The 25311-nt window shown below is 41.7% G+C and overlaps 1 protein-coding gene across 1 annotated transcript in view; it reads left to right on the top strand.

Moving 5' to 3' along the window:
- THSD7B (thrombospondin type 1 domain containing 7B) overlaps positions 1–25311 on the top strand; it is a 269315-nt gene that overhangs the window by 41086 nt on the left and 202918 nt on the right. The window contains exon 3 of the mRNA XM_037398576.1: positions 14612–15404. Within this exon, the coding sequence (XP_037254473.1) occupies positions 14612–15404 (793 nt within the window). The remainder of the gene's footprint in view (positions 1–14611; positions 15405–25311) is intronic.

Genomic DNA, 25311 nt, shown 5'->3' with positions numbered 1-25311 from the left:
ATTGCAGGCGGAGAGCCGTAGTGAACTTGTTTTTCCAAGGCATTGCAGCACCTAATAAATGTGAGGAATCTTTCTGAGAGGGCTGATGCAAAACGTCTTCATTTGTACTTACACAAATGTCTGGAGCTGATTATTCCCAAGCTATTTGAACGTGTTGCGTTACAGCAGGCACTCGTGTTTTTACCAGTATTGTGGCAGAGTGCTCTGCTGGCTCTGGTTTGGGAGGACGTGATTCTCCGTCTTGTTTAATTGCAGTAGTGATAGGGCTTGGGGCTGCCGGAATGAAAATCCACAGATTGGTATGAACTGAGAAAGAGGGTCCATCTCTCACAGAAATCGAAGTGTGTCTTAAGGTAAATTTTTCTCTCTTTGTTCTTGGGGAAGGAGGAAGCACGCCTTCTAGATAAGTATAGACAATTAATTATTGTTAGGGTAACTAAAATCCTAACAGTCTAATCATTCTTAGTCTGTTCTAATTGTTACAGAAAAAGAGAGTAATGCAGGTAAAGTTCTCATGCACACTGTTCTCAGCTCGTACACCTTTCCTGGTGTTACTCTCACCTTGCTCCTCTGTGTCCTGAGGTTGGTGGTTTCATCCTGGCGGTGGTGGTGTGTCAGCACTGGCAGTCTTTTCCCAGGAGGAGTATGTTCATATTGTTTGTTTCTTCTTCTTCTTTGCTGTAGGATACCCGTGGGGTCGCATTAATTTCCTAACAGTTTTGCACCTTTTCCTTCCTTCATGTTACTGTGTTTTTGGTTTGGGTTTTTTTTTTTGTTTTGTTTTGGGGTGGGTTTTTTGATTTTTGGTTGTTGTTTTTGTTGTTTGGTTTTGTTTGGGGTTTTTTTTGGTTTTTTTTGTTTTTGTTTTTTGTACTCCCCTAGCCAGTTTTGTCCAGCTCCAGGTGTACATTTCTCTAACTGGCCACTAATGAGTGAGTAGTAGCGACGGGGTGTCCGTCTGGTGCTAGCCTGCACCCCATCCTGTGTCATACCCTGCTTCGCCTCCTCCTCCACCCTACGTCCTTTGTATTCAAATGCTGGACTAAGGTGGTGATCTACTAGATGGATGATTCAGAGGTACAGAGGAACCGATCAGGAATGTGGTAGTCAGTAACCTTGGCCACAGGGAGTGGAGTCAGTCCACACAATTGTGGAGTTTAAGATCCTGAGGGAAGGGAAGAAGGAAATTAGCGGATTAAAGGTCCTTCCGTGATCTTGGGAGCATGGACTTCAACTTGTTCAGGGAACTAGGATCCTGTGGGAAGCTGTCCTGAAGGGCAAAGAAGATACAGGGAAAGGTGATCCAGAACAAAAGTCCTGAAAATGATGCTGTTGCAGAAACTTAGCTTAGGAGTACGTATGTTATTTTATTCTCTTGCGTTATTGCAGAGTTTGATGCGAGGCTGTCTGGATGCATGGTGGGAGGCTTCTTTCTGAGTCTGGTGGAAACAAATTGCACGTAGATATAAGTAAGGCTGTCACTATCAGGGGAAAATTCTCTGGGCAGCAACTATTGTAACCAGATAAATAACAACAAATGGAAATGTTGGCTGAGTAGTTATTAATAGTGTGCATTTGCATATGTCAAAATTAATGTAGGGAAGTATTTATTTGCTTAGTTTGCCTGTCAAAATAGTTTTATTGGTTTAAGTTAGAATACCTGGGAGAATGGGAAGATGGGATGGGACAGTAAACCTAACTGGTCTGAGCTGTTTGAGGCCTGGAAGAAGAAGAATCTATGACAAACCTGCCTATATTACCTTCTTAGTGACTAAACTCAGAGGTCCAGGAGGTATTTTCCACTCCTTTATTCGTCAGGGAATAAATAAATAAATAGAAACAATTAAAATTCAGCATACCAGTTTTAGCGTAAGACAGACTTCTTTTAAAAACACATCCTGAGAATGGTAAATGTTCTTTGAAGAAATGTCGGGTTTTTTTGTTTTAAAAACACCTGAATATTATGCACATTATTAGTCACATATGTGCATTCTGTTTACTTTTTGGAACCTGATTTCTATATGCGCACTAACGTCAAGATTTGATGTAAACTAAAAATCTTTCTTCAGCATCTGGGAATTTGAGTCATTTAAGGTCAGTTTTCAAAGATGAAGGATATCTTGAATTTCTAAATTTCAGATAGGACAGACTGTAGGTGTTTTTAATATGTAATTAATATGGATTACATTTTCTTAGGCCCTTTTCTTCATTGATTTTTGCCATTCAACCAGCATTTCTATTTGTATATGTAAAATACATGGCTTACTGTTGAAAGGATCTCAACTCAAATTGGCTTTATTTATTAAAGAATATTCTGAATAATGTTTATTACGGGAGTCATGAAAAAGGAATAGGCATTTCTAATAGAAGACTATTTCCAACTGGCTTGACTGAATTAAAGAATGCCCAGTGGAATTAAAACTCAATTAAGTGCAGTTACTTCAGTATCCTTAGAGGAAGAAACAATTTTCTTCATTCGCAGAGCTACCAGCCTGATTTATCTACAGCTGAGTGTTGCCCATCAGCTGAGGGCGTAGACAGATTTATTAACGCTGTAGTTCATGGATGGATATGCCAGTTTGGCTGTGACCTTTGTAATTCCTTAAACCTGCTGGGGGAGGTGGATTTCCTTGTGGAAGAGGCCAGGTAGCCCACTCCGTTTCTCCAGGAATCTGTTTCGGTAGCAGTTTATTGTTTTCTTATGGTGATACTGAATCTCAGCATGCTGGTTAATGAACCAGCTGGGACATGCTAATGAGCTGATTCATGTGGAAACGGCTGACTCGTATAAAAGCAGCAAAACTAAAAGCCCTTTGAAATCTGTACTTCAGGAGTATTAGCTAAGTGTTTTTATTGCCCTGCCCCCAAAAATCACTCCTCCTTCTAACTGTCCAGAATACTGTCAGGGTATTGGAGTAAATAGATGAGCAGATTTCAGTGTTTTGTCCATTGCCTGTTATCATTTAATCTTCAAAAGTATCCACAGCCTGCATCACAACCTCCAAGACACTGGAAGCATCTCCTCTGGGGAGAATTAGGAGCTGGCTCTACTCTTTCAGAACCCATGATATGGCAATCATGACATTTTACATACACTTCAGTTGCATTGGTTGCAGACTGAGCATGAAAACACTGATTGGTTCAAAAATGTGAGCAAAATGGGATAATTTGGATATAAATATCTCATAGCGTATATATATTTTTGACAGGAAGGTTTTTCACATTCACGCATATACTCTTTTTTTCCTTTTATGGAGTAATTTCTGATTTTTCTTAATCAGTTGTGCCTTAAAATGTGAAGCAAAAAGGGCTGTTTGTCTTGGCTTATCTCTTTTCCCATGCAGGCATCCCTGAGCTTGAGCACGCAGGTGCTGAAAGGTTACTTTGATAGTGTCTCCTTGCCGTAATGCCCCATCAGGACTTGGGACTCATCCCATCCTTTGATTAAATACTTAGGGCAGCAGCATCTTCTGTCAATATTTAGTAAGTTGGGGGATTTCAGGTCTTATCGTGATGAACCTAAATGTGACCTAAACTGAACTGAAAGCAGCTTGAGGCAGGAATGGCTTCGTGTTTGAAGTTGTGATCATTCTTTGAGGCATATTTAAATTAATAACCACTGCATTTTCTTGACAATACTGGTAGAGATAATGTGGGATTTCCATTATGCTGGCCTGGTTTTCAATCATTTCCCAGTTACAGTGAGGATGATGAATGAACTTCACCAGGAAATGATATTTTAAAACACGAATTTTGCCATGTGGGTGACACAGTGGAACAGAGAGGATTACCAGTGCTGATGTTTAACTTAGAACTGTCTAAAAATTTGTACTTGACCTCTTTATATAAAGGTGAATTTGAGTCATGCTTAGCAGTCATGACAATAGCGTGTTAGATTTATTGCAGGCTAAATGATCATTTTATATATTCACTAGAACCACTCAGGGCTACAAAAGACAACTCTTGCCAGTTGGATTTTCATGCAAATATCTTTTTGTAGTGTAAAACATTAGAACAGCTAGGTGCTCTTGTGTAAATTAGTAGCACTGTTTATAAATATCTCTGCAATTGAAAGCAGCAGAAGTACCAGATGTGTAATTACATTAGCACAGATACTCTACAGAAAGCTGCTTCTGTGAAACAGAAAGAAGCTTAATGTGAAAATCTTTGCTTTTGAGAGCATGCATGCTATGCACATCATTAACCTGTTAATTAAATCTGTTAAGGGCTGCATTTTCTAAGGCCTTGTTAAATGATCGCTTATGTATAAAGAACGTTTGCTTTTAAGAATCTTCCATTGCAAAGTGTGGGCTAACACTGTAAAAGCAGATGCTTGTTTGGATGTGAAATACGCGTACAGCATATGTGCATCTGTAACTGATACTTTTCCATGTTACCTTTCTTTTACTTCAAAAAAATCATAGTGCGCTAGCTTTTATGGCAACAGTGACCTGATTTCCAAGTTCAGAATTGTTCATTTCTGCTCAGCAAACAGCCCCAGCGGACTACCTGAATGCTCCCCGTACCCTGCCACATCTCAGTGGTTTTCAAGACACATGGGTCTATGCTAGCAAAGTGGTCCTCAGGATATGTGCTCTCAGCTGTTTAAGCATCTTGAAGGATGTGGTTTTACCACTTGTGCTGAAGCTTGTGAAAATGTATGTAAAGGTGCACAGCTGTTGAGATTTCAGTGATAGCTGAAGACTCTTCAGAAATACGTAACCACTATAACGTGAGCAAAACGCCTGCTAAAAGGGTAGTGAAACATCTGCCAGTGTTGTAAGGCTGACCTCGGTGTAATTTTAGGTAGGGTGCGATTGGATGGTTGAACACTTCCATCTTTGAATTCTTGTAACTGACGTTCTATTGTCAGTGTTCTGAAAATAAGAAAAGAAAAAATCCAAAACCCAACCCCAACCCCTGCCCCTTCCCCTAAATATGCTTGTTTCCCCCCTGGGACGGTGGGTTAGTGCTCTGCCCGCTGCAGGGCTCGTGTTAACGTACCGACACAGATTTCTGGCCAGGGCTGCAGTACTCTGCTTATACTTGGAGTGTTACTGCCTTTTGCTCTAAGCAATCTAACTCAGCTGCAAAAGGAAAAAAACCACCTTTAAATTAAAAATAAAATGAGTAGAATGTTACTCTGCATGTTGTAATGCTTTATTGCCCCAGTTCCAGGTTTTGTTGCTCTCATTTGGGAAGTAGGTTTCCAGAGAAGCACTGCAGCACAGGGGCTGTTTCTCTGGACAGGGTGCCCCTGAGTGCCTTGTCCTGCCTAACACACTATTTTTAAATAAAAGAAATTTTGTTCAGCAGTGTCATGGGATAATACAACTTCCCCATAAGATCCCTGGATCTCTGTCTGGCCTGATGCACAGATCTTAATTCGACAATATTTTGCTTTCACTCACCTGCATGTGTAGTTATTTGGAATGATGCCTGGCAAAATCTGCCTCCAGATGGGATGGAGATTTTTCTTCTTTCGTATACCTTATCTGGGTATGCTATGCTTACTTATATTTTGTAATGCTTGTCACAAGATTCTCAAGATTTTTCTATTCTTAACACCTGTGAGTCTGAACAAGGTAATGTTATGTTCTCTAAGTGCAAACTCAAGTATTTTAGTCATTCTGTGCTTCTGGACCTTGCAATCAAGAAGCTGAATTTATGATGTGATGTGATATTACTTCAACTTGAAAATTAATATCTTTGCCATTACCTGCCTTTTACATTAATCACCCTGCCACCTCCCCACCCAAATTGAATTTTTGTGAATTGGATTTAGTTATTTATGTTTTTTTAATTTTTTTTTTTGTTCAGGTTTTTTCTTTTTTTTGTTGTGTTGTTTGGTTTGTGGTTGTTTTTTGGGTTTCTTTTGTTTTGTTTTTGTTTTTGTTTTGTTTTGTTTTTTTTTAATTTGCTGTACGCCTGTCATTCTTGCCTGAAGTGAAAGCCACTTGCATCTTCAAGCCCTTCATCCTGATTTACACTGTCTGGGAACTTAAGCTCTTTGGCCCTCTTAGACTGATTAGAGCTGCTCAATGCTCAGCCGTTCCTCCTGTCAGCAGCCTGTGCTCACTGCGTCTGCGAGACAGCAGATTGATTTACTGCTGGAGAAGACTCATCATTCCAAACTTTGGCATAGCTGCTCGTATTGTTTGTTCCTGCACAGCGATTTCCAAAGTATTACAGAGCATTGTGCTTTTCCAAAATACTTTTTCTCTAGAATTTGGAGCATTTAACAAGAATGTCTAGAGTAAATGGAAATAGAATTATAATTAAAAGTGGATTACTATGTATGGATGTTATAATAAATAAATAAATAAAAAAGGAAAGAGAAAATGCCCAGTAAAAGCAGTTTGTAGAGTTCTACAATAACCTTTGTCAAGTTTTTTATAAACCGATTGTGTACATATTTTAAAATAGTACTTTTCACATAAATTAATTATGCTGTCTGTTGCTAGGGAATTGTTATCATTGGTTTTCTCAATCTGTGCAGAAATACTCATTAGTAGCCGTTTGGGCACCATGGGAAATCCTGCCCATTGTATCGTTCTTCTATAATGCTTATTAAGGATAATGACTGTCTGGCCCACACAGTTGAGAAGGTATTTCTGTATAAGTACGTGGTGTCTCTCTCTCTATATATATATATTCGTTTTATTTTATTCTCTTATCTGCCTTTTCAGTAGACATCATTGTACATGGGCAGGTCTGCATACATCAGCTCTGTGGGAGGCTGAGGGGTGCAATTCCGCCGTTTAACCCCAGTCAGACTTGGTAGTCCCTTGGTGTGCAAATCTGGATTTCAGTGCCTTTAACGTGGTGTATTGATTGTTGCAGCATCTGCAAAGCTATGCTGGCTTCTGTGCTGTAGGGGGTTCTAAAATATGTAAGTTGGGAATAGCATGCAGCTGAGCAGAAAAAATGTACTTCTCCCTTCAAATGATGTCTGGAGAGGGGTGCGTGCATTTTTGTGATTTTATGTGTGTGTGAAGTAAGTTCTGATACTTCATATAGTTGTGCAGGTGTGCAGATGGCTGTGTTGTGTCACAGCCTTTTCAGGAAAACAATTTTTTTTTTGTGGAAAAAACCAGATTTTTTTTTAAAGTTTTGAAAAACAGAACATTGCTGCTATTTCAGTGAACATAATTTAAGCTTCATGAAAGAGTAAGAAAATTAGAAACCGCAGTTGTCACAAGAAGGGGTGGCAGTGCCTGGTGTTGGCCAGGTAATAAATTATTGCAGAACTAATGTAAGAATTCTCCTTGTCTCCTGGAGCTGGAATACCAAGCAGACGTTGGAAGTGCTGCCAGTGCTTCCCCCAGCTGTCCCACCGAGGCCCTGTGTCAGCCTGTGCGTTTCCTGGTGGGGTTTCTTTGGGAGACTGTTCGTGTTGCTCCGTCTGTCGTTTGGCAAGGCTTTGGTTGCGGAGATGTGGATGAGGCGGTCCCTTCCAGAGCTGGCTGGGTTGCTTCTGGAGCGATCCCACGTGTTGGTAGGCTGTCGACAGGGAGGTGGGCCTGCAGTGGAACCTGGGCTTTGCCTGCTGGAGAAGTGCCTCGGTGAAGGGCGGTGAGGGGACGCCAATGTATGGAAGAGCAGGAAAAGCCTTGTGCAATGCTTGCTGGTGTTGAACCAGTAACGTAAGGACCTCTGTAGAGCTGGAGTGCCTTCTGAACGCCCAGCTCCTACAGGCAGGTACACAACGCAGATACAAGCACGATCACAAAAACACCAAGCTCCCTTCTGCTTCCCTGCAAATATCAGGATAGACCTCCTCGACTTCATGCTTCATTGTGCTTGAAGGGATCTGAGCCTTCCTGTGGGCTGGAGAGATGATTTCAGTGTAATGAGAGAGGAGGCTGGGGATCAGAAGGTGTTGTTGGGTTGTCCAGCAGCGCCCGTGTATTCATTCCCCTGGTTCCCCCCTGCTGCACCAGGCAGCGTGTGTTCCAGGAGATGCAGCGCAGCCGGGCTTGTATCGATTCTGGGTGTTTTTGACATGGAAATAGCAGTTCCCATGGGGGAATACAAGCCCCAAAGTCTAGGTGGAGTGGCTGAAGAAATGTTTATCAGCTGTTTTTTCTATTAAGGCTGCATTTACAAACACCTTATAAAGGCTGTTACATTTTAAAAGGAATTGGTTACATAGATGTCTGGAATTTTAAAAAGGTCAGGGTTTGATTATAACTATCTATAATCCAGTAGCGAGATGTTTTTAATCTCATATGCAGTAAACTACTCATAGTTGTAATCTGCTGCTAACATCTATTTAAACTTCTTGTTTTTATAGTATACATGAATTTATATGCATCATGGCCTCATCTCCTAATGTCAGCTGTTATCAAGGCAAGAAATCTGTTCTCATGAACCCTCAAAATGTGTCAGATGAGTATTACAGAAATGTTTTGGAATGTATTGGTTGGCGCCCTTTTTATTTTTAATTTTTAACTGAGAGTTGAAAGAAAAGAATTTTCTTCCCTGGGCCATGTCTGGGGTGTGGGCACATGATTGAGTAGCTCGGCTAATGTAGTTTACATTAGTGCTTAATATTGAGAAGTCCTGCCTTCAGGTGCCGAGGGGTTAGTAAATCACTGACTTTTCATAAACAGCAGTGTTCATTACATTTTGCTGCAAAATGCCTTTCTTGCTGGAGTATGTCTCGACTGTTACCACATGTGGATAATAAGGGAAAAACCTGAAATGTAAAATTGGAACAAACTGCTGCATGGCTATAAGTCACTAAACTTCACCTTTATTCAGATCTAAAATAAGATGAATAACTAAGCTGCTGAATTACTCATTTGTGTAGATCGTGAAAGCTTAAAAAAGTGCTGCAGGTATTTAAAATTAATCCCAGGAATCAGAGGAATTTTCTATGCCCTGTATGACACATTGCAAATCGTACAGTAGTCTTTTATTTTGTATAGCATCTTTCAAATGGATTATGGTAGAAAGTGTTTTACTGAATTGCTGTTAATAATAAATGGCAAAATAACTGAGACAGTGAAGTATGGGCAGGGAAGAAAAGCTGTGTTTTGGCTGAGACGTGGCAGTAGATGCAGGGCAAGTGTACAGGAGGGCTCTTCCTGAAAGCAGGGGAGTGGGCATTACATGAACTATAACATACTAATATTACCTTGTAATGTAAAACACCTAAATCTATCAGATCTGGTATCCTAGAGTCTGGATGGAGCAGGTCCTTAAGATTTTAGTCTTAGTCTTGCAAGAAAAGATGTGACTGGACTGAGTACACTGACATGGAGAGAGCATGGCTTGCAAATGGTACAAATTTCATCACCATAGTAAGATTGTTGTCCGAATCATTAGAAATACTTTTCTTGGCATAATATTGAATGTCTTTGCATTGTGCAAGAAAAAACAAATAACGTTGAGAAAATGTGTGGTTGTTTGTATTCTCATAATAAAGAAATACATGTCCAAGCCTCATTAAAAAAATAGATAATTCTCATAAAATTACATAAAAACTATGTAAATCTCCTAAAAACTTCTCCTAAAATAACTAATTGAATGGACTAATTTTTTGCTGCTGTTACTAATATTTAAGTTTAATTGGTTGTAATACTGTTAGGAATAAAGCTCGTGTTGTCTGAGTCAGTTTTTCTCTGTCCTCAGAAATCGCAGAGTGAGTTGGAGCTTTCCATTTCCTATAAACACACTCTGATGGAAGGGTGCTGGAATGACACCCGGAGTGGTTATATGACATTTCAAGCAGAAGTATTCAATTAAAGTGGACATTGCGGTGATCTTCTGGAGTTACAATGACGTCTGGTAGACAGCAAGGCGTTAGTGAAGTTATATGTCTGTTTTATGACATTTGGGGATCTTTTTTCTAAGAATTAGGAGATTCTGTTTAAAAACAAATTGTTAAGGTCTAGAACAGTTGCTCCTAAATTTGATACTTAAACTGAAAGACAAAATAAAAAAGTGTAGAAAATAGGAGGACTATTCCAGTGATTGTACGTTATTTTTTTGTGTTCCTGCACTGTTTTGTGTATCAGATATGACTTGGAGCATATCTATTACCTGTTTGAAATAAATTACTAACACAATACTCTATTTAACTGATTGCTGATCTTGTCCTAAGTTTGCAAATTAGTACATAGCTACAGGGACAGACTAATTGTGGAAGATGCTTATTGTTGAAAGAATTCTCAGATGGTGAAATGGTTGCAATTAAGCTAAATGTCACATTAAACAGAGCATAATTATTGCAGCAATCCTTATTAAGCAATAACACACTTATTAAGCAGCTCTTACTGGGATTCCTATTTTAGGTTTGATGTTTAGTGGTGTTCCATTTTGTCGGTAATATGTAATTATTGTCTGAATAACTTGCTTGCCTTATGCTTGTGTGACCTGTGTGTCCAAGAGCAGATGTCACTGTATCCTGTCAGACATAATTATTGCACAGTTGTAGGTATGTCTTGCAGGCAGGAAAAGCAAACGGGTGCACATGACACCAAATAAACTACAATGGCTGTGTTATTGCGTGCTTTTAACGGGATGAGAGAAGCTGTATGGGGTGATAACATGGTACTCTTTCTGGCCGATGAAAGATGGCAAACTCAACAATGTGTAGTTTTTATTTATTAGATTGTCTTGATTTATTAGTCCCTTTCATGCCATTATTACTTGTAGTGTTATAGATCTCTTGTAAAGAGACAGTAGGATGTCTTTGTTTACAGTTTTCCATAAACAAAGACGTACCACTATCCCTTATGATTTTTGTACAAGACAAGCAAGTTTTGCCTGACTTCTCATTTTTGGAAATAGTGATTTGATTGATTTTCTCTGGTTTGGTTGACTAATGGATTCGTTTGTCCTGTTGCATGTTGCATGGAGATCTCAGCAGTATCTTTAAGCAAAAAGCTGGTTTTGATATCCTAGCGAACAAAACCTTGCTTTATTAGATGTTCCTTCATAGAGTAACCCAGAGAAGGGACCATGGAAGGTCATCTGGTTGAACCTGCTGCTCGGAGCAGGTTCAGCACTGAGTTCACACCAGGTTGCACAGGGCTTTTTTCAGTGAGGTCTTGAAAACTTTCAAGGATGAGATTCTTCTGTCCCTTGGGGCAGCCTCTTCCAATACCCTCATCTTGATGAGGTTTCCCCTTCCATCTGTCTGGGAGCTTCCTCGTTTCAACGTATGTCCACAGTCGCCTCCTTCTCCCACCTGTGTCCTGCTGTGTTGAAATCAAACATTTCCCCAGTACCTGATCAAGTGACGATGGTTAGGAGATGGACAATATCTATCCTTTATCTTCATCTTTTTTACTTTCTGTAGAGAGATCACTGTGAAATATATTACATTTTATTCAGTCTTCTGCATTAGTTACCAGTGGCCTCTCATTCTAGACTGGGAGCATCTTGTAAAGCATCTTTCTGAAGTTCAGGCTTTTGATGCTTAAATTCCAGTGGGCTTTTAATAAAATGTAGTTAAGCATTCACCTTGTGCTGAGATGTTTCTTTTAACTGACACGGATTTATTTTAAGGAAAGTGTAAATTTAGCATGACTCGTCTAAAAATAATTAATTAAATTCTAATTACAAAGCAGACTATTGACTAGGAAGTATTTACATCCTTCTCCTCGTGTAAGCCACCGAACAGGATATTTAGCTAAGCAATGAAACATTGTGGGTAAGTTTACTGCTGTGTCCTGAAGAGATCATCAGGAAGTGAAAAAAATCTATAGTGTAATGGGGTTTACATCTGATTTTTAACCTTATTTTTCATGCTTTTTTTTTTTTTTTTTTTTGGTATGCCAACAGCAGGCTATGTTTTTAGCATGTTTGCCAGAGAATAATTGCAAATTATGATGTGTGTAACGATAGTGTAATTACTTATGTACGAGTCCTAGCTTACTTTTTTTTTTTGGTAATTTTTCATTCTAAATTCACACCTGACATTAAATAATGGCCACTTCTGGTTTCTGCTGTGTCTCTTTCTATCCTGGTAACGTAAAGGATTAGTAAATCTGTAGCTATTACTTGGCATAGTTTATGAGCAACACCCAGAAATGTATAAAAAGTACTAACAAGATGAGTTTTGTGCAATAGTAAAAAAGCAGTGGTAGATTTGGTGAGTGTAATTTGGCCAGTCCTCTGCTACAACTACTTTGTGTTACTCCATGGTGAGTTTTAATGCTATTTTTAGTGCTATTTGCTATCCTAAAAGAATATTGGGAAGTCCTTAATTGGTGTAATGTGTTTCATGGTCCTATGGATGGGTAAAACACTGTTATGCTCAGTGCTGGAGTGAAACAATATTACTCTTGAATTTTTGCTTTAAGAACAAACTGGTGAAAACCAAACTTTTCCTGTACTGAAATTCCACATCTCAAAAAATTAAACTGCCTTTGCTGAACTGCATCAGAGCAATAAATGCTGAAATTAGCTTATGATACAATTACATTGTGATGCTTAGTCTTTGTGGTAGTTACTCTCCTCTGTTAATAAAAAGCCACCTAGCACTTGAGGTTTGAATTTTTACTATGATTTTTAGGAAGGTGACAGTATCTACATAATCCAATGTCTGATTTTGATGCTTGTTGGCATTTGTATAAAAATATTCTTTTAGATATAAAGGTGCAGTATCAAGGATGAATATTTAAATTGTCAACGGACCACTTCACGTACCTGAATTTCAAAACCATATTTTAAGGTTCATGTTTTGGAATATTGGGTTTTAAGGACGGCGGATTCTGTCAAAAGCCTGTTGTGAATGTAGTACAGCTTGTAGAGCATGGTACAGTTTGATGCTGCCTTTTCCCATTCAAGTTAACGTGTCATGACCAAGTTCTTACCTTGCCCTGATACCATTTGGTGTGAAGCAGAGGCATAAAAGGGACCAAGATTTTTTGCATAGCCTGAAGGATTCAACAGAAGCTGGAGTCATCTCTGAACCCTGATGACTGTGAAACCCCTCTTGACCCCCGCCTGTCCGCCACGGGAGAAGGTGCCAGCCTGCTGGTGGGGTTGCAGCCCTGACCTGGAGGGCCAGGGAGGAGAAGCGTCCGTGGAAGGGATGTGGCAAGAGTTCAGGATGTGTGGGAGGAGAAGCTGGGCTATACCCAATTCCTATTTACTTGTCCTCCTTTATCAACAATGAAAAACAAACAGGAATCTCTATTCCTTTATTTATTTTTATTTTTTCTATTCCATGCCGTCAGGCCCCTGGCTCTGGAGGATTAATTCCTCTCTATTCCTGAAGAAAGAACAATAGGATTACCAGCAAACCTGCCACCAGCTGAATGAAACACCTGGTATTATAATTGCAGCCATTATGAATTGTTTTGGGGGTTTATGTGTGTGTTTGGTTTTGTTGTGTAAGCATGTAACTGATTCTGGTAGTTTTAAAATCAATTTTAAAAAACTTGACTGGAGTAGCATTTCTTAATATAAATCAACCTATTGCAAGTTCATTTTCTGCCTTGAAAAAATACAAAAAACAGGGTAGCTGCTGTGTATTTTCAAGCAAGGAATACATATGCTGTGTTTGTACTGAGCAAAATGGCTCTATTACGAGGTAGTGGCAAGTTTTTAAACTGAGGAACAGGATGAGACCCTCTTGAGACATGATCAGCAAAATTGCTTTAATATGTTAAAAATTGGTGGAGTGCTTTTCTCTACCTTTCTTCAGTTCGCAAGCAATTTTGTACATTATCGCCCTCAGGTTATTTTTTTGACTTGGTGGATATTTGTCAATTAATATTGTTACAGAAAAATCTTTCTGTTTAGCCTTGTCTGATTGCGTTCACTTGTAAATCCTCAAATAAGATTCATGTGATTACATATGTACGTTCATGTGCTCCAGAATGAAAAATTATGTCGCTGGGTTTAATTTGGCTTTAATTTCTCTTCCCAAATGGGCTAGCTTTACCACGTCTTACAGTGCCATGTGCTGCAAATGGAAACGACTTGCTCGATGTATGTCCCAGGGTAATTCAGAAGTCGACACACGTGAGGTGCCTTTTCTGCTATCGGGGCTGTGCTCACTGAGCAGCACCTGTGGGACCTATCCTGCACTACATACACTGTCGTTACAAGTCACTTCCTCCATTTCAAACTGCTATTAAGAGTATGCTCTTATTTTCATAGTATTTACCCTCACCGTTTTATCACTGGATGATGGTTCAGTTGCTTCCCAGTGCATTTATTCCGTTGACTAATTGCTCTGTTAAGACTGTATTCTTCTTATCTAACTTGTCTTTCTTTTCCTATTAGATTATTGTTTCTTTATGACCATTTTTGTATTCATTTGTACAAGTGAAATTAAATATTCATATTTCCTCAGGCTTTGGGATGCATTTTACTGCTGCAGAAAATGCGTTTTACTGCCTGGCCTGCCTTTAACGTGAGAAGTCGCGGGGCATTTTTTTTCCCCTGCCCCACCAGTTTCTCTGGGTGATCTAATAATGCGACTACACTGGGAGGAGAAATGATTTGCAGCCTTTGGGGAGCATTTAACCAATTTTAGGGACCAGCTGGTGGTTCTTTCCTTCTGAATACATGGCAGGGTATGGTTTGGATGCTACTGAGCAGCGGGACAGATCCGTGGCATTTCTCAACACCCCCTCTTTTGCAGGTCACTGGGGCCGGTGTGTAGGTGACTGTGGCTCAGGGGGCGTGCGGAGTCGGGCCGTCTGGTGCACCCACGCGGAGGGCTGGACGACGTACCACGCGAACTGCGACCAGAAGGGCAAACCCGAAAGCCAGAAGAGGTGCTTTAAAGTCTGCGACTGGCACCTGGAGCTGTTCGAGTGGGAGGTTTCAGGATGGGACAGGTGTGGGCTGGCCTCCTTTGCTGGCGGTGAGGTGGGAAGTGGGGCTTGTGTCACTGCACAGCACGGGCTGCAGCGCCGCACTGTCCGCTGCCTCCAGAAGCTGAACAGAACTGTTGTCGCCAACGAAATATGTGAACATTTCACGCCGCAGCCAGCCGCTGAGCAAGCCTGCCTGGTGCCCTGCCCGCGGGACTGCGTCGTGTCCGAGTTCTCCGGCTGGTCTGAGTGCGGCACGGGCTGCACTAGGCGCTTGCAGCACCGGACTCGGGCGGTCATCGCTCCTCCGCTCTACGGGGGTGCCCCGTGCCCGAACCTGACCGAAGCCAGAGCCTGTGGCACTCCCACCTGTCCTGGGGAGGAGGAGCACGCCTACAGCCTCCGAGTGGGGTCTTGGGGTGAATGCCGGCTGCCCTATCCCAAAGAAGTCAACCTGGCAGGGCAGACTATGCCGGATTTGGGTTCGGACTCTGGAGAGCAAAGCACGTCTGGACTTCAAGGCTATAAACCCCAGCAGCGAGCCGGGCAGGTGGAGATCGGGTACCAAACCAGGCAGGTCAGGTGTGTAAGGAGCGATGGAAAAACCGCAGCGCTGAGGTAAGGATGCTTTGTCTTTTATTTCATCCCCCGTGGATTTGTTTGATGGAGTCCTTGCTCTGTGTGACAGCACCACAGTAAATGTGCTCCCCTTCTTGAGTTTTAAATGCAAATTTCTGTATGTTTTCTTTATGGTCTCTTTTTTTTTTTTTTTTTTTTTTTTTGATTTAATTCCCTTCTTGTAAAGCTAGCGTATGCTGAATATTTTGCATTCTTCTACGATTTGTGGCTGTTTAATTCGGTTTATATTTTTTAATAATTCTCTTCTGGCTTTTTTTGTTGTTTTGAGGAAACATCGAGGAAATGGAAATATCCATCACTTTGTACTGTTGCTGGGCCCTGGCTGTGGGAGAGGGAGATTCCGTTCTCAGTCGTGTACTGCATATATTTGGCAGAAAAGGCTAAAATTGCACCAGCTTAAACACCTTCATTCTTAAAAATCAACAATGGATAAAATAAGTGTGAAAAGTTTGGCCTTGTGAGTTTACTAGGAGGTATTTCTCGGAAAGGTGGACCAGTGAGTAAAATCTGTGATTATCATCCTGCTTATTGAGGAGCCTTCCAGTCTGGGTGTAACTCTTAGGTGCCAATACAAGATTGGTGACTTGCATGACTGTCCTTGGTGGTGGTTGTTGGTTGCTGTCCTCACGTGTTTTATCTGACAGGTTTTCTTAGTCTATGTAGGTTGCTTTGGTGTAATTCAAACGTGAAGGTTACAGTAATGTGCAGCAAATAATGGAAAGATTCATTCTTTCAGTTTCTCACACGTAAATTCAAGCTATCTAAGCTCTGCCATTTGACTTCTGGTTGCATTTGAGCAGGTGCCAGCAGCTATAGATGACTGAGAAACTGACTGAGTTCTGAGAAAGTCAAGTTTTCTGGAGAACTTCTCGTGTTCTGGTTTTCATCCTGCTTCTGAATTTTTGCAGAAGTCAATCTGTTTCTCAGTCATCTATAGCTCCTGGCACCTGCACAAACTCAAATGGAGGAGACAAAGGGTTATTTTACATCCAATTCTCTATCTCTGTTAATGTCTGCAGTGGTTTTGCACACATATCGAGGTGAAAATATACATTCTTGCCTTTTTCTTACCCCCTCCTATTACACCTATAGCAAAGTACAGAATTCTTTTATGGGTTGGAAAAAAGTCAAACTTTGTGAGTTGCTCCAACAGTTTCTAACATCTTGACTTTATTACTTCTCTCAAAATATATGCTGATTCTAAATATACAGATTTTATGCTCATGTAGCTGCTTGACGTTAATGGAGTCACTTGTGATTTATGCCGCCGTGCAACCAGCAGCAGGTTTATGTCTGCTAACGCTTGTTAGCTATTCTTCTGCCTCTTGTATCTCATTCCTTATCAGAGGCTCTGCGAAGGGGATCCTGATTTTGTTAAAATGTCACTCGCTTTGCCCTCTCACTCACTCCTGCATTTGCTGTAAGAACAGGGAATGGAAGACAGTTTCTAGACATGTTTGCTCTTTGTTGTGCTGCTGTCTGAGTTATACATGGAATTTCTGGATGACAGCGCAGAGCGTCCCGGTAGCTTTAGCTTTAGTGACTCTGCCCCTGATCAAGCTGTCTTCTTCCTTGCTCCTTTCTGGTTTGTTTGGTTTTTTTGCCAATCTAGCCCCCCTTTTGGGAGTGTACAGCTCCAATGGGTGCCTCCTGGCAGACTTTTTCTGCTGAGGCTCTGTCTCAGATTTACTGTAGAGAGCTGAGCCTGACCCATCCCTTACTCTTCCTCCAAATACAAGAGGAAACCCCATTGATTGTATAGAGGACAGAAGGTCATGTCATGTTATGTTGTCCAGAGTGTCACACACTTTTCCTTTCTCCTCTTGGACCTGAAATCCAAGCCTCAAACCCAATCTGTATTTAATTGCAGGGCTGGAGTGTCACTGATATTGAATACCCCTGACAATGACTCCCTTCAGGCATCCCCTGGTAATGTCCTCCTAGTTTTGCTGTGCAGCGTATTTGCTGCCATTCTTCTGAAGAACGGACCCTATCTTGCAGAAGTCGCTTTACAAGAGCGATGATACTTTGGCTACTGATAAGGAAGAGTAAATGCATTTGCATAACCCTGTAGCGGGGATTGGCAGGCAGCCAAGCGTCTGCTGTAAAACTGGAAAGAAGTGCCTTATTTCTGCTTTTCCCTTTCCCTGGCCAAGGTTTCCTATTTTGACTAACACCGTTGAGTAAGTACCAATGAGAGATACTAATTAAATTTCTGGAAAACTGAGGGGAGACAGGGGAACATCCCGAGATGTGCTTTAATTGCTGGCTATGAGCTGCTGGTCTGCCAGGGCTTTGCCTCCACCACGTCTGCCCGACTCTTGCAGGAAAGAGGTGGATAATGGGAGCAGGCAACTAACCACCCTGATGGGTTGAAGGCTGCGTGAGGAGAGGAGCCATATGCACACCTTGCCCCCTAATTTATAATGCAATGGCAAAGATGCCTGATCTATTATCAGGGTTATTTAATTTACTGGTGTCTAACCTCAGGGCTGTGGAGCAGCCGGCGAGGCTGGCACCCAGCAGCGAGCGCACTGGAGAGGGCACCTGGGTTGTGCTCCTCGGCGTGAGAGAACAGCCCCTGGACAAAAAGTGGATGTCGGTGGAGTTGAGTGTGAGCTGGTTTTTCAAGACTAAAAGATGGAACATGTTCACTTCTTACAAAGGCTGGATTACTGTCAGGGTGCTCACAGAATCACAGAAGGTGGGGGTTGGCAGGGCCTCTGGAGGTCAGCCAGCCCTTCCCCCGGCCGGAGCAGGTTCCCTGGAGCAGGCTGCACAGGGTCACGTCCAGGCGGGTCTGCAATGTCTCCGGAGAAGGAGACCCCGCAGGCTCCCTGGGCAGCCTGTGCCAGGGCTCCGGCACACTCCAGGTAAGGACGTTTTTCCTCCTGTTCAGGGGGAAGTTGCTGTGTTGCAGTTTGTGCCCGTCGCCCCTTGTCCTGTCGCTGGGCACCCCTGGAAAGAGCCTGGCCCCGTCCCCTGGACGGCCGCCCTTAAGGGGTTTGCAGCCATCGATGAGATCCCCTCTCAGCCTCCTCTGCTCCGGGCCGAAGGACCCAGCTCCCTCAGCCTTTCCCCAGCCGGGGGATGCTCCAGTCCCCTCGTCATTTTGGCTGCTTGTCTAACAAGTTGGCGGTTGATGGGAATGGCAGGTGGGGTGTCCTTTCTTTTCTGAAACTGGTCACAGTGGCAGGGAACGTGCCTGATCCTTCCAGTTTTTCACTGATGCTGAAGCGAGGCCATTGAACCCTGCAAAAAGGGTCTTGTGGCTTTACAGTAAGCCCTCAGGTAGGAGCTGAAGAATCCTTTGCATTATAAAGAAAATATTATTTTTAATTTAAATAATTGTGCCTACGAAGATCTGTGTGTCTGTACCACCCTTGAAGATGTAAAGAAAAAAACCTTACCAATTTTAAAGGTGAAAGCTGTAAATGGGAATTACTTGGGGAGGAGCGCAAGTGTGTGGAAGGTTGGGTGTGCCGTATCAGGGAAAGAGCTGGAAAATGTTTTTGAGGAAATATTTTTTCAGTTTGGAGGTTCTACATCTGTCCAAATGGAAGGAAAAGGGATAAAGGGAGTGGAAAGGGAGGGACAGACCTTTTTGGAAGCACTTGAAATGAAGATAATTGGACAGCAGAACATCAATAGACCTTGAGGCCGGTTCATTTCTGCTTAGAAACAATTTTGGTGCAGAAACTTTATATTTGTGAAAATAAAAGCAATAACATCAAAATAGAATGATTTTATGGATCTGATTTGAAGCTTTTAAAGACTTTTAACAAGCTAGATTTTTTCTTTTATACTGTTCAGATAAAATTCAGATTTCATTCCATTTCAGAAAAAAGTATTAGTTTTGCGTTAAATCTCATATCCAGTTACAAACTTAAACATAAGCACTTCTATCCATTAGAAGAAAATTCTCTGAAAAAGTTGCAAGAAATGAATGTGCTAGAACTTCTGCTCTTTTTCATTTTTTGTCTTGTCACAGTTGCAAAGATCTACTGAATAGTGAGACAAAGGCACTTGCCTTTTTTTTTTTTTATAAGGTTAAACATAGAACTGTAGTTTAATTAAATGAGTGCCCATAACTAGCCACTGAAATCCTGAATAACTTAAACCTTATTTTCTAACCTAATGTGCTCACTAAACACACTGAGAAGTTAAAGTCAGGAGCAAACATTTTTAGGGTTTTCTTATTACTACTATTTGGATTAGGAGTCTTGGGTACATATTTCTTAAACTCTTCATCCTACTTGTAAGATGACAACAATGATAGAATAGAGTTAGATTTGGGTTTCTGTTTACTTTGCCTTCGTAAGTGAAAATTCAGGTCAAACTCAGTCAAGGGAAAACAGTCTGTCAAGGCTGAGGTAGAGCAGCATTCAGCCCTTTTGTTTGCCTCTGTGATTTGAATTTCCATTATCCATTTCCTAGTGGATTGTGCTTAACCACTGTGCTATTGTACATTTTTAGGAAAAAAATATTTGCAGTTTATAGTGTTGATGTTCTTCTGTTCTCTGGATGAATACAGAACGTTGCAGTCCAGAGGCGGGAATGCTGCGCTGTAGCGTGTGTTTTGGTGGCTATGGTTGTGATCTGGGCGAGGAGATGTATGTTCACATTCCTCCCAGCAGATGTAGGAATCAAGCCTTGGTGCTCAGGATTGAAAACAAATCCCTGAGCTATCAGATAAAAAAGAGATTTTATTTTCTAGTCTGCTTTTAAAAAGTTTTGTTTATTTCCTTTGCTTTTATTGAAGGCACATGAAACAAAGGAACAGTAACCATTTTTTTCATTTCAGTAAGTAACATTTTAGAAGTAGTGCCCAATAATATTTTTTTTTCTTTCTGTTTTCAAATTGTGCTGAAAGCCAGCTGCTTCTTTAGCCCTAAGATTTTGGTGGCAGCCTAGGGTAGCGCAAATGTAAGTCGGCATTTTTTTTTTAATTGAAACAGGATCTGGTGCATTAAGTTTTGGAGACACCAAAACTTAGACATCTTAGACACCAAAGCCCTGTGTGTGTTTGGCTTACAGGAATCCCAGCTCCCTTTCCCTTCCTTTTGGTCATTGTATAATGGCCAAATATTCCTCGTCTCCCTTACCACCCTGGTGCAGGAGGGACTGGTGTTTCTCCTGCCAAAGAAGCCTTTGCTGTACAGATTGAATATATGGTATCGTCAGTATCCAAAACAGCTCTGGCAGCTCTTGAGGACCCTAAAATACATTTTGAAAGTATGCCTGCTAACATTGATTGATGGTTTCCTAAGGGGAAAAAAAGTTATTGTGCTGTTAGGAATGTGGCAAGACTGTGTCCATTATTAGACCCTAATATTAGCCAAGCGCAAGAGGCAGGTAGTGTGTATTCCAGCGGCCGGTAAGGTTGGGTCATTGATTATGGAACAGGAGATTATGTTAGAAAAAGGGAAGAAATGGAAATGTGTTGTTATCAGTGTAGTTTAGCTCACTTCAGGATTTTCTTGCTCTGCAGCAGGTGGATTTGAGCATGCATTCCTGTGTCTGGCTTGACCCTTGCTGGCAGCCTTCCCTGAGCTGCCGGGGGGGAGGCTGGCTGCTGGAGCGGTACCCTGTCCTTCTGGTGCTGCCTCCCGTACCAGCAGCGTGGGCATGGTGATAGCTTCTTAGTGTGTCAAATTATTTCAGAGATTATCTTTCCAGTATGAAAGGTTCAACAATAACCACCTGTCTCATCCTCTAATGTAAGGAAACGCATTCAGCTTTAATTCTGTATGTATTGATATGGTTGGGAAAGGAAACCAGGGATAATTTCTGTGCTGTGCCCAACCTGATTTAATCATGCACTGCTCCTGGACAGTTTTTAAAAGGACACTGCTTCTTTTTCCTGCTGATAGATGTGTTCCCACTCATTTCCTTGTGGTGGATGTGGGAACTGTGTGACTGTAAGGCACATCACACAGATGCACTGAACCATTGGAAAATTTACTAATTTTTTGGTGAGTTAACTTTTTGTCCAGAATGGAAAGATGATGTGGTTCAGCTTGGGGCTGCACAATCACTGTATCTCATGAGGACAGCGTGGCTGGAGCTGGAGGAGCAGAGCTGTGTTGCAATGTGGGCAGCAGCCTGCAGTTACAGTCACGGGGGATGCGGAGCTGCGCAGTAGGAGTGGTACATGGGACCATGGGACCACTTCTCCTCCTCCCCCTCTTGCTTTTCTGCTTGTAGCTCCAGGACTATGAGTGTGAAACAGGCATGAGTATGTTTTCTTTGGTTTAGTGGGGTCTTTTTTTGTGTTGGTATGTGGTTTATTGCCCTTCAGTACACGAGAGGGTAAGAGGGCTCTTACACTTGAGCGTGTTAGGTGGTGTGCTGCTGCTGCCTGCCAACTAACAGATCTATCTTACGCTGCAGGCAAGCTAACTTAGGTTGTGAAACAATTCCTCTAGTTTTAGTGTCAATTCAAGCATGTAGCATAGAAAAAAGCATAAATCATGTAAGTACCCTGCTATATCACAGATCTATGTAGCTATATGTATAACTATGTGTACTGACGTGCGGAATTAGACTCTATAACTCGAAAGTTATAAAGTAGGTATGTTTATTGCGCGCAGATGCACGGGGGATCGCTCCTCCACAAGCGTGCATACCCGAAGTGACGAACCATCTCACATTTATACAATGAACAAATGAATATTCAATTAACGCCTATACATATTCGTTACCTAAACCCCGCTTCGTATGTTAATTAGCTTATCAGTCCGTTTCCTGGAATGTGGTGGTCTTGCAGGTTTGTAGGTGATTCATGTTCTTGTGACCATCCGATCTTCTTCAGGTGATTCATGTCCTTGTGACCACCCGATCTTCTTCAGGTGATTGTGACCACCCAATCTTTTCCAGCAAGGAGACTTAGCACTCCCTCCCTCTAGATAGCATTTGAATGTCTCTCATCTTTTCTTATTCTCTTTTAAATAGCCCCTTTGTTAGAGGAAGAAGGGCAGGCGTCTCCCCTTTGTTAGAGGAAGAGGGGCAGGCGTCTCCCCAAAACTGTAGTTGTCACCGCACCCATGACTAGTCACCATACCCACATTCCTTAAGCAGACACATACAATCACAATCCATGTCCATTATCCCCATTTCACATTATTTCTCCATATCAGTACTTACCAGATTGACTCCCAAGAAGTAAATTTAACCTGATACATTAATATGTGGAAAGTTGATTTATAAACAGGGCTTACATAGTATCCCTGTCCCTAAGACCTCCTCCTCCCTGCCAGTTTGGATGCAACCACAGCAGTGCAAATACACATCTGGTGTGCAGGCTCAGATCAGCAAGTGTCTCGCACGTCTGGGCTTTATCTGCATTAGATTGTCCTAAATACATCTGTGACATGAAAGACTCTGTCTGAATTTCATGCAAAAGCGTGTTTTTACATTTGTCTTTGTGTTGCTTGGTGTCACAATTAATTTGACTTTGAGGCTCTGAATGAGTAGGTACAAGTTAATTAGATTCGCTTTCTGTTAGGCAGTTGCATGTAATTCTCTCTCAAAAACCTACTCAAGCAGAAGGATGGAAATTGCCAGCTCCACGTCTTGTTCACCTTAAGGTCAACAAAGTTATCTCTTTAGCCTCTTCTAGTAGGAGCAGTGAAGGGATTTTCAGGGAAAGAAGCAGCTATTCAGTCTATGCATACTTCAAAGGCTTTTGCAAATAGCAAGGATGATTGCTGGGCAGAGTGGCTGCCCAGGTTTGAAGCCATTAGGAGAGAGAGGCATTGTAGGCATTGTCTCGCTAAGAATGGGGGCTAGTGATATTATAGTATTAAAGACAACCTCCAAGCAGATTTTTAAAGGCTTCGTTTTGTTTGGTATTTCAGTAAAGATCCAGCATGATTTGGGTTTTCATAGTGGTATCTGAATATGAAATTTTGATCACTCTTTAAAATGTGAGATCAGTTACCCTCTATGCTGTGTTCTCAGATAACCTCTAGTTTTCTAGTACCGTCAGTTTTGAGAGTGATTTGTAAGTACTACTGTTTTATCTCCTCAAAATCAGGAATTCTTGTTTCTTGTTAATGTTGTGGTACAGGTGGCTCATCTGGTAACTGTTGAAAAAGTGCAAAAAAAGGAAATAAAATTACCATTCATGTGGCTCCACCTAACCTAGTATTCCAAACAAGACTCAAAATCCCTGGGTTAATAAGTACAGATATAATGATTATTACTTCTCAGTCCTTGGTTCAGTAGTATTGACATTGTGTACTAGACAGCTTTGCAATCAGTTGCATTTGACATGTAATGGAGGAACAAGACATTTTGAGTTGTAAGCCAGAATAATTTTATTTTGAGGGGGCTGTATCACAGGCTTTTTCTGCTGTATGCAGTTGTTAAAATAAACCTCAGTAAATTCACCCTCACAGCACCTGTGAGATTAATGTGTTATTCTGAGTGAGGGAACAGAGACAAAAAGGTGTAACACTTTTTTTAAAAAAAAAAATGTATTTAATTTTTGTTAGTTTGAAGCATGACGTTAAGCCACTAAATGCTGTATTTTGCTGGTAGTTGAGGGTCTAGTCAAACTTGATGTGGTTCAGTGGGATCATTCCTATTGACCTTTGTGAAAACAGGGCCAATTTCTAGGCTGGAGGAGAAGCAAGTGAACGTTCTTTATCTTCTCTGCTCCCCCTATCCCCCTATGAGACCGCCCTGCAATCCTGAGGTGATTGCCCCAGTCTGTTTTCTTTAGAGAAAGTCAGGTTAGTGAAACTGTGCTGTAAAGTGAGGTAATGGCTGGTTCCCTGGCAGCAGCTCTGGATTTCACACCTTTGCAGTGTACCTCTGTTTGCTCCTTACAGTTGGCAAAAGCCTGACCGTGAGCAACTGGAGGCTGGAGAAGACACATTTAGAGAGAGTTCACATTGAGTTCATGTATGGTCTTAATTTTGGAGGCCAGTCTGCATCACCTGTATAACACTAGGCAGAACCCAGAAAATCTTGGTTCCTTGGCTCCTGGCGACTCCTCTTTTTGTCTGGCTTTCATCTTTTTTTGCCCCATCCCATCCTTCGTGGTGCTCCACTGACGTCTCTGCTCGGATGTACCTCAGTCCTCTTTTGGTGTGTCCTTTCGTGCTCTGTTACCTCAGGCATCTAAGATTTTTGAGAGACGAGAAAAGTTTTTTTCTCCCATTTTGGGAGATGTAGTGACTCTTTGGTTGCTCTCCAGCTGGGGTGAGATGGAGCAGCAGCACCTGTGCCCTGTGGGGTCCCTCCCAGTGGGCGCAGGGCAGGAGAACCATCCACTGGCTGAGACAGAAGTGGAAGAGCAAGGAAGAATGGTGGCCTTAGTCTGGAGGTTTGTCTTCTCCCAGAAGCATTTCCTACGTTTGCCTTACTTTTCTATTGTGACAAACTATTGTAACTTTGAAACACCTGAAAATTTTATTCTGGGCCTTTGTATCTTGATACCAAACATCAACAGGTGACAGCTCTTAAAATTTGGTCTTCCATTTTATTGGGCCTCGTGCGGTGCCTTCATGTGTTCCAGAATGAGTGAAGATCGTGTCCTAATGTCAGCAGGAGTAACTGAGTCCCAAAACACAGCCACCTTTGCAGCGTTCCTGGATCTCTGGTGGTTTGTCAGGTTTGAAAACCCTCTGACGTTGTTTGACAGCTTTTGTTTGATAACAGCCTCACAAAACCAACACCTTTCTTATTAGCGTATGACTAATTATTTTTTAGAAGAGCAAAGGTGCTCAGCAGGACGTGCTGACACTTGGATGGATGGCAGACAGCTCGTCCTGTGCGTGGGATGATGGGAATGGTTACCAGTGGCAGTATTTCTCTGGGGCTTGGCTTTTATTTTCCATCCTGAATAAACTGTGAAATTCTAACTACACAGGAGCAA

The sequence above is a fragment of the Falco rusticolus genome, chromosome 8, assembly GCF_015220075.1.
Source record: "Falco rusticolus isolate bFalRus1 chromosome 8, bFalRus1.pri, whole genome shotgun sequence".
Taxonomy (NCBI): Eukaryota; Metazoa; Chordata; class Aves; order Falconiformes; family Falconidae; genus Falco; species Falco rusticolus.
This window is presented reverse-complemented; position numbering and strand designations above follow the sequence as displayed.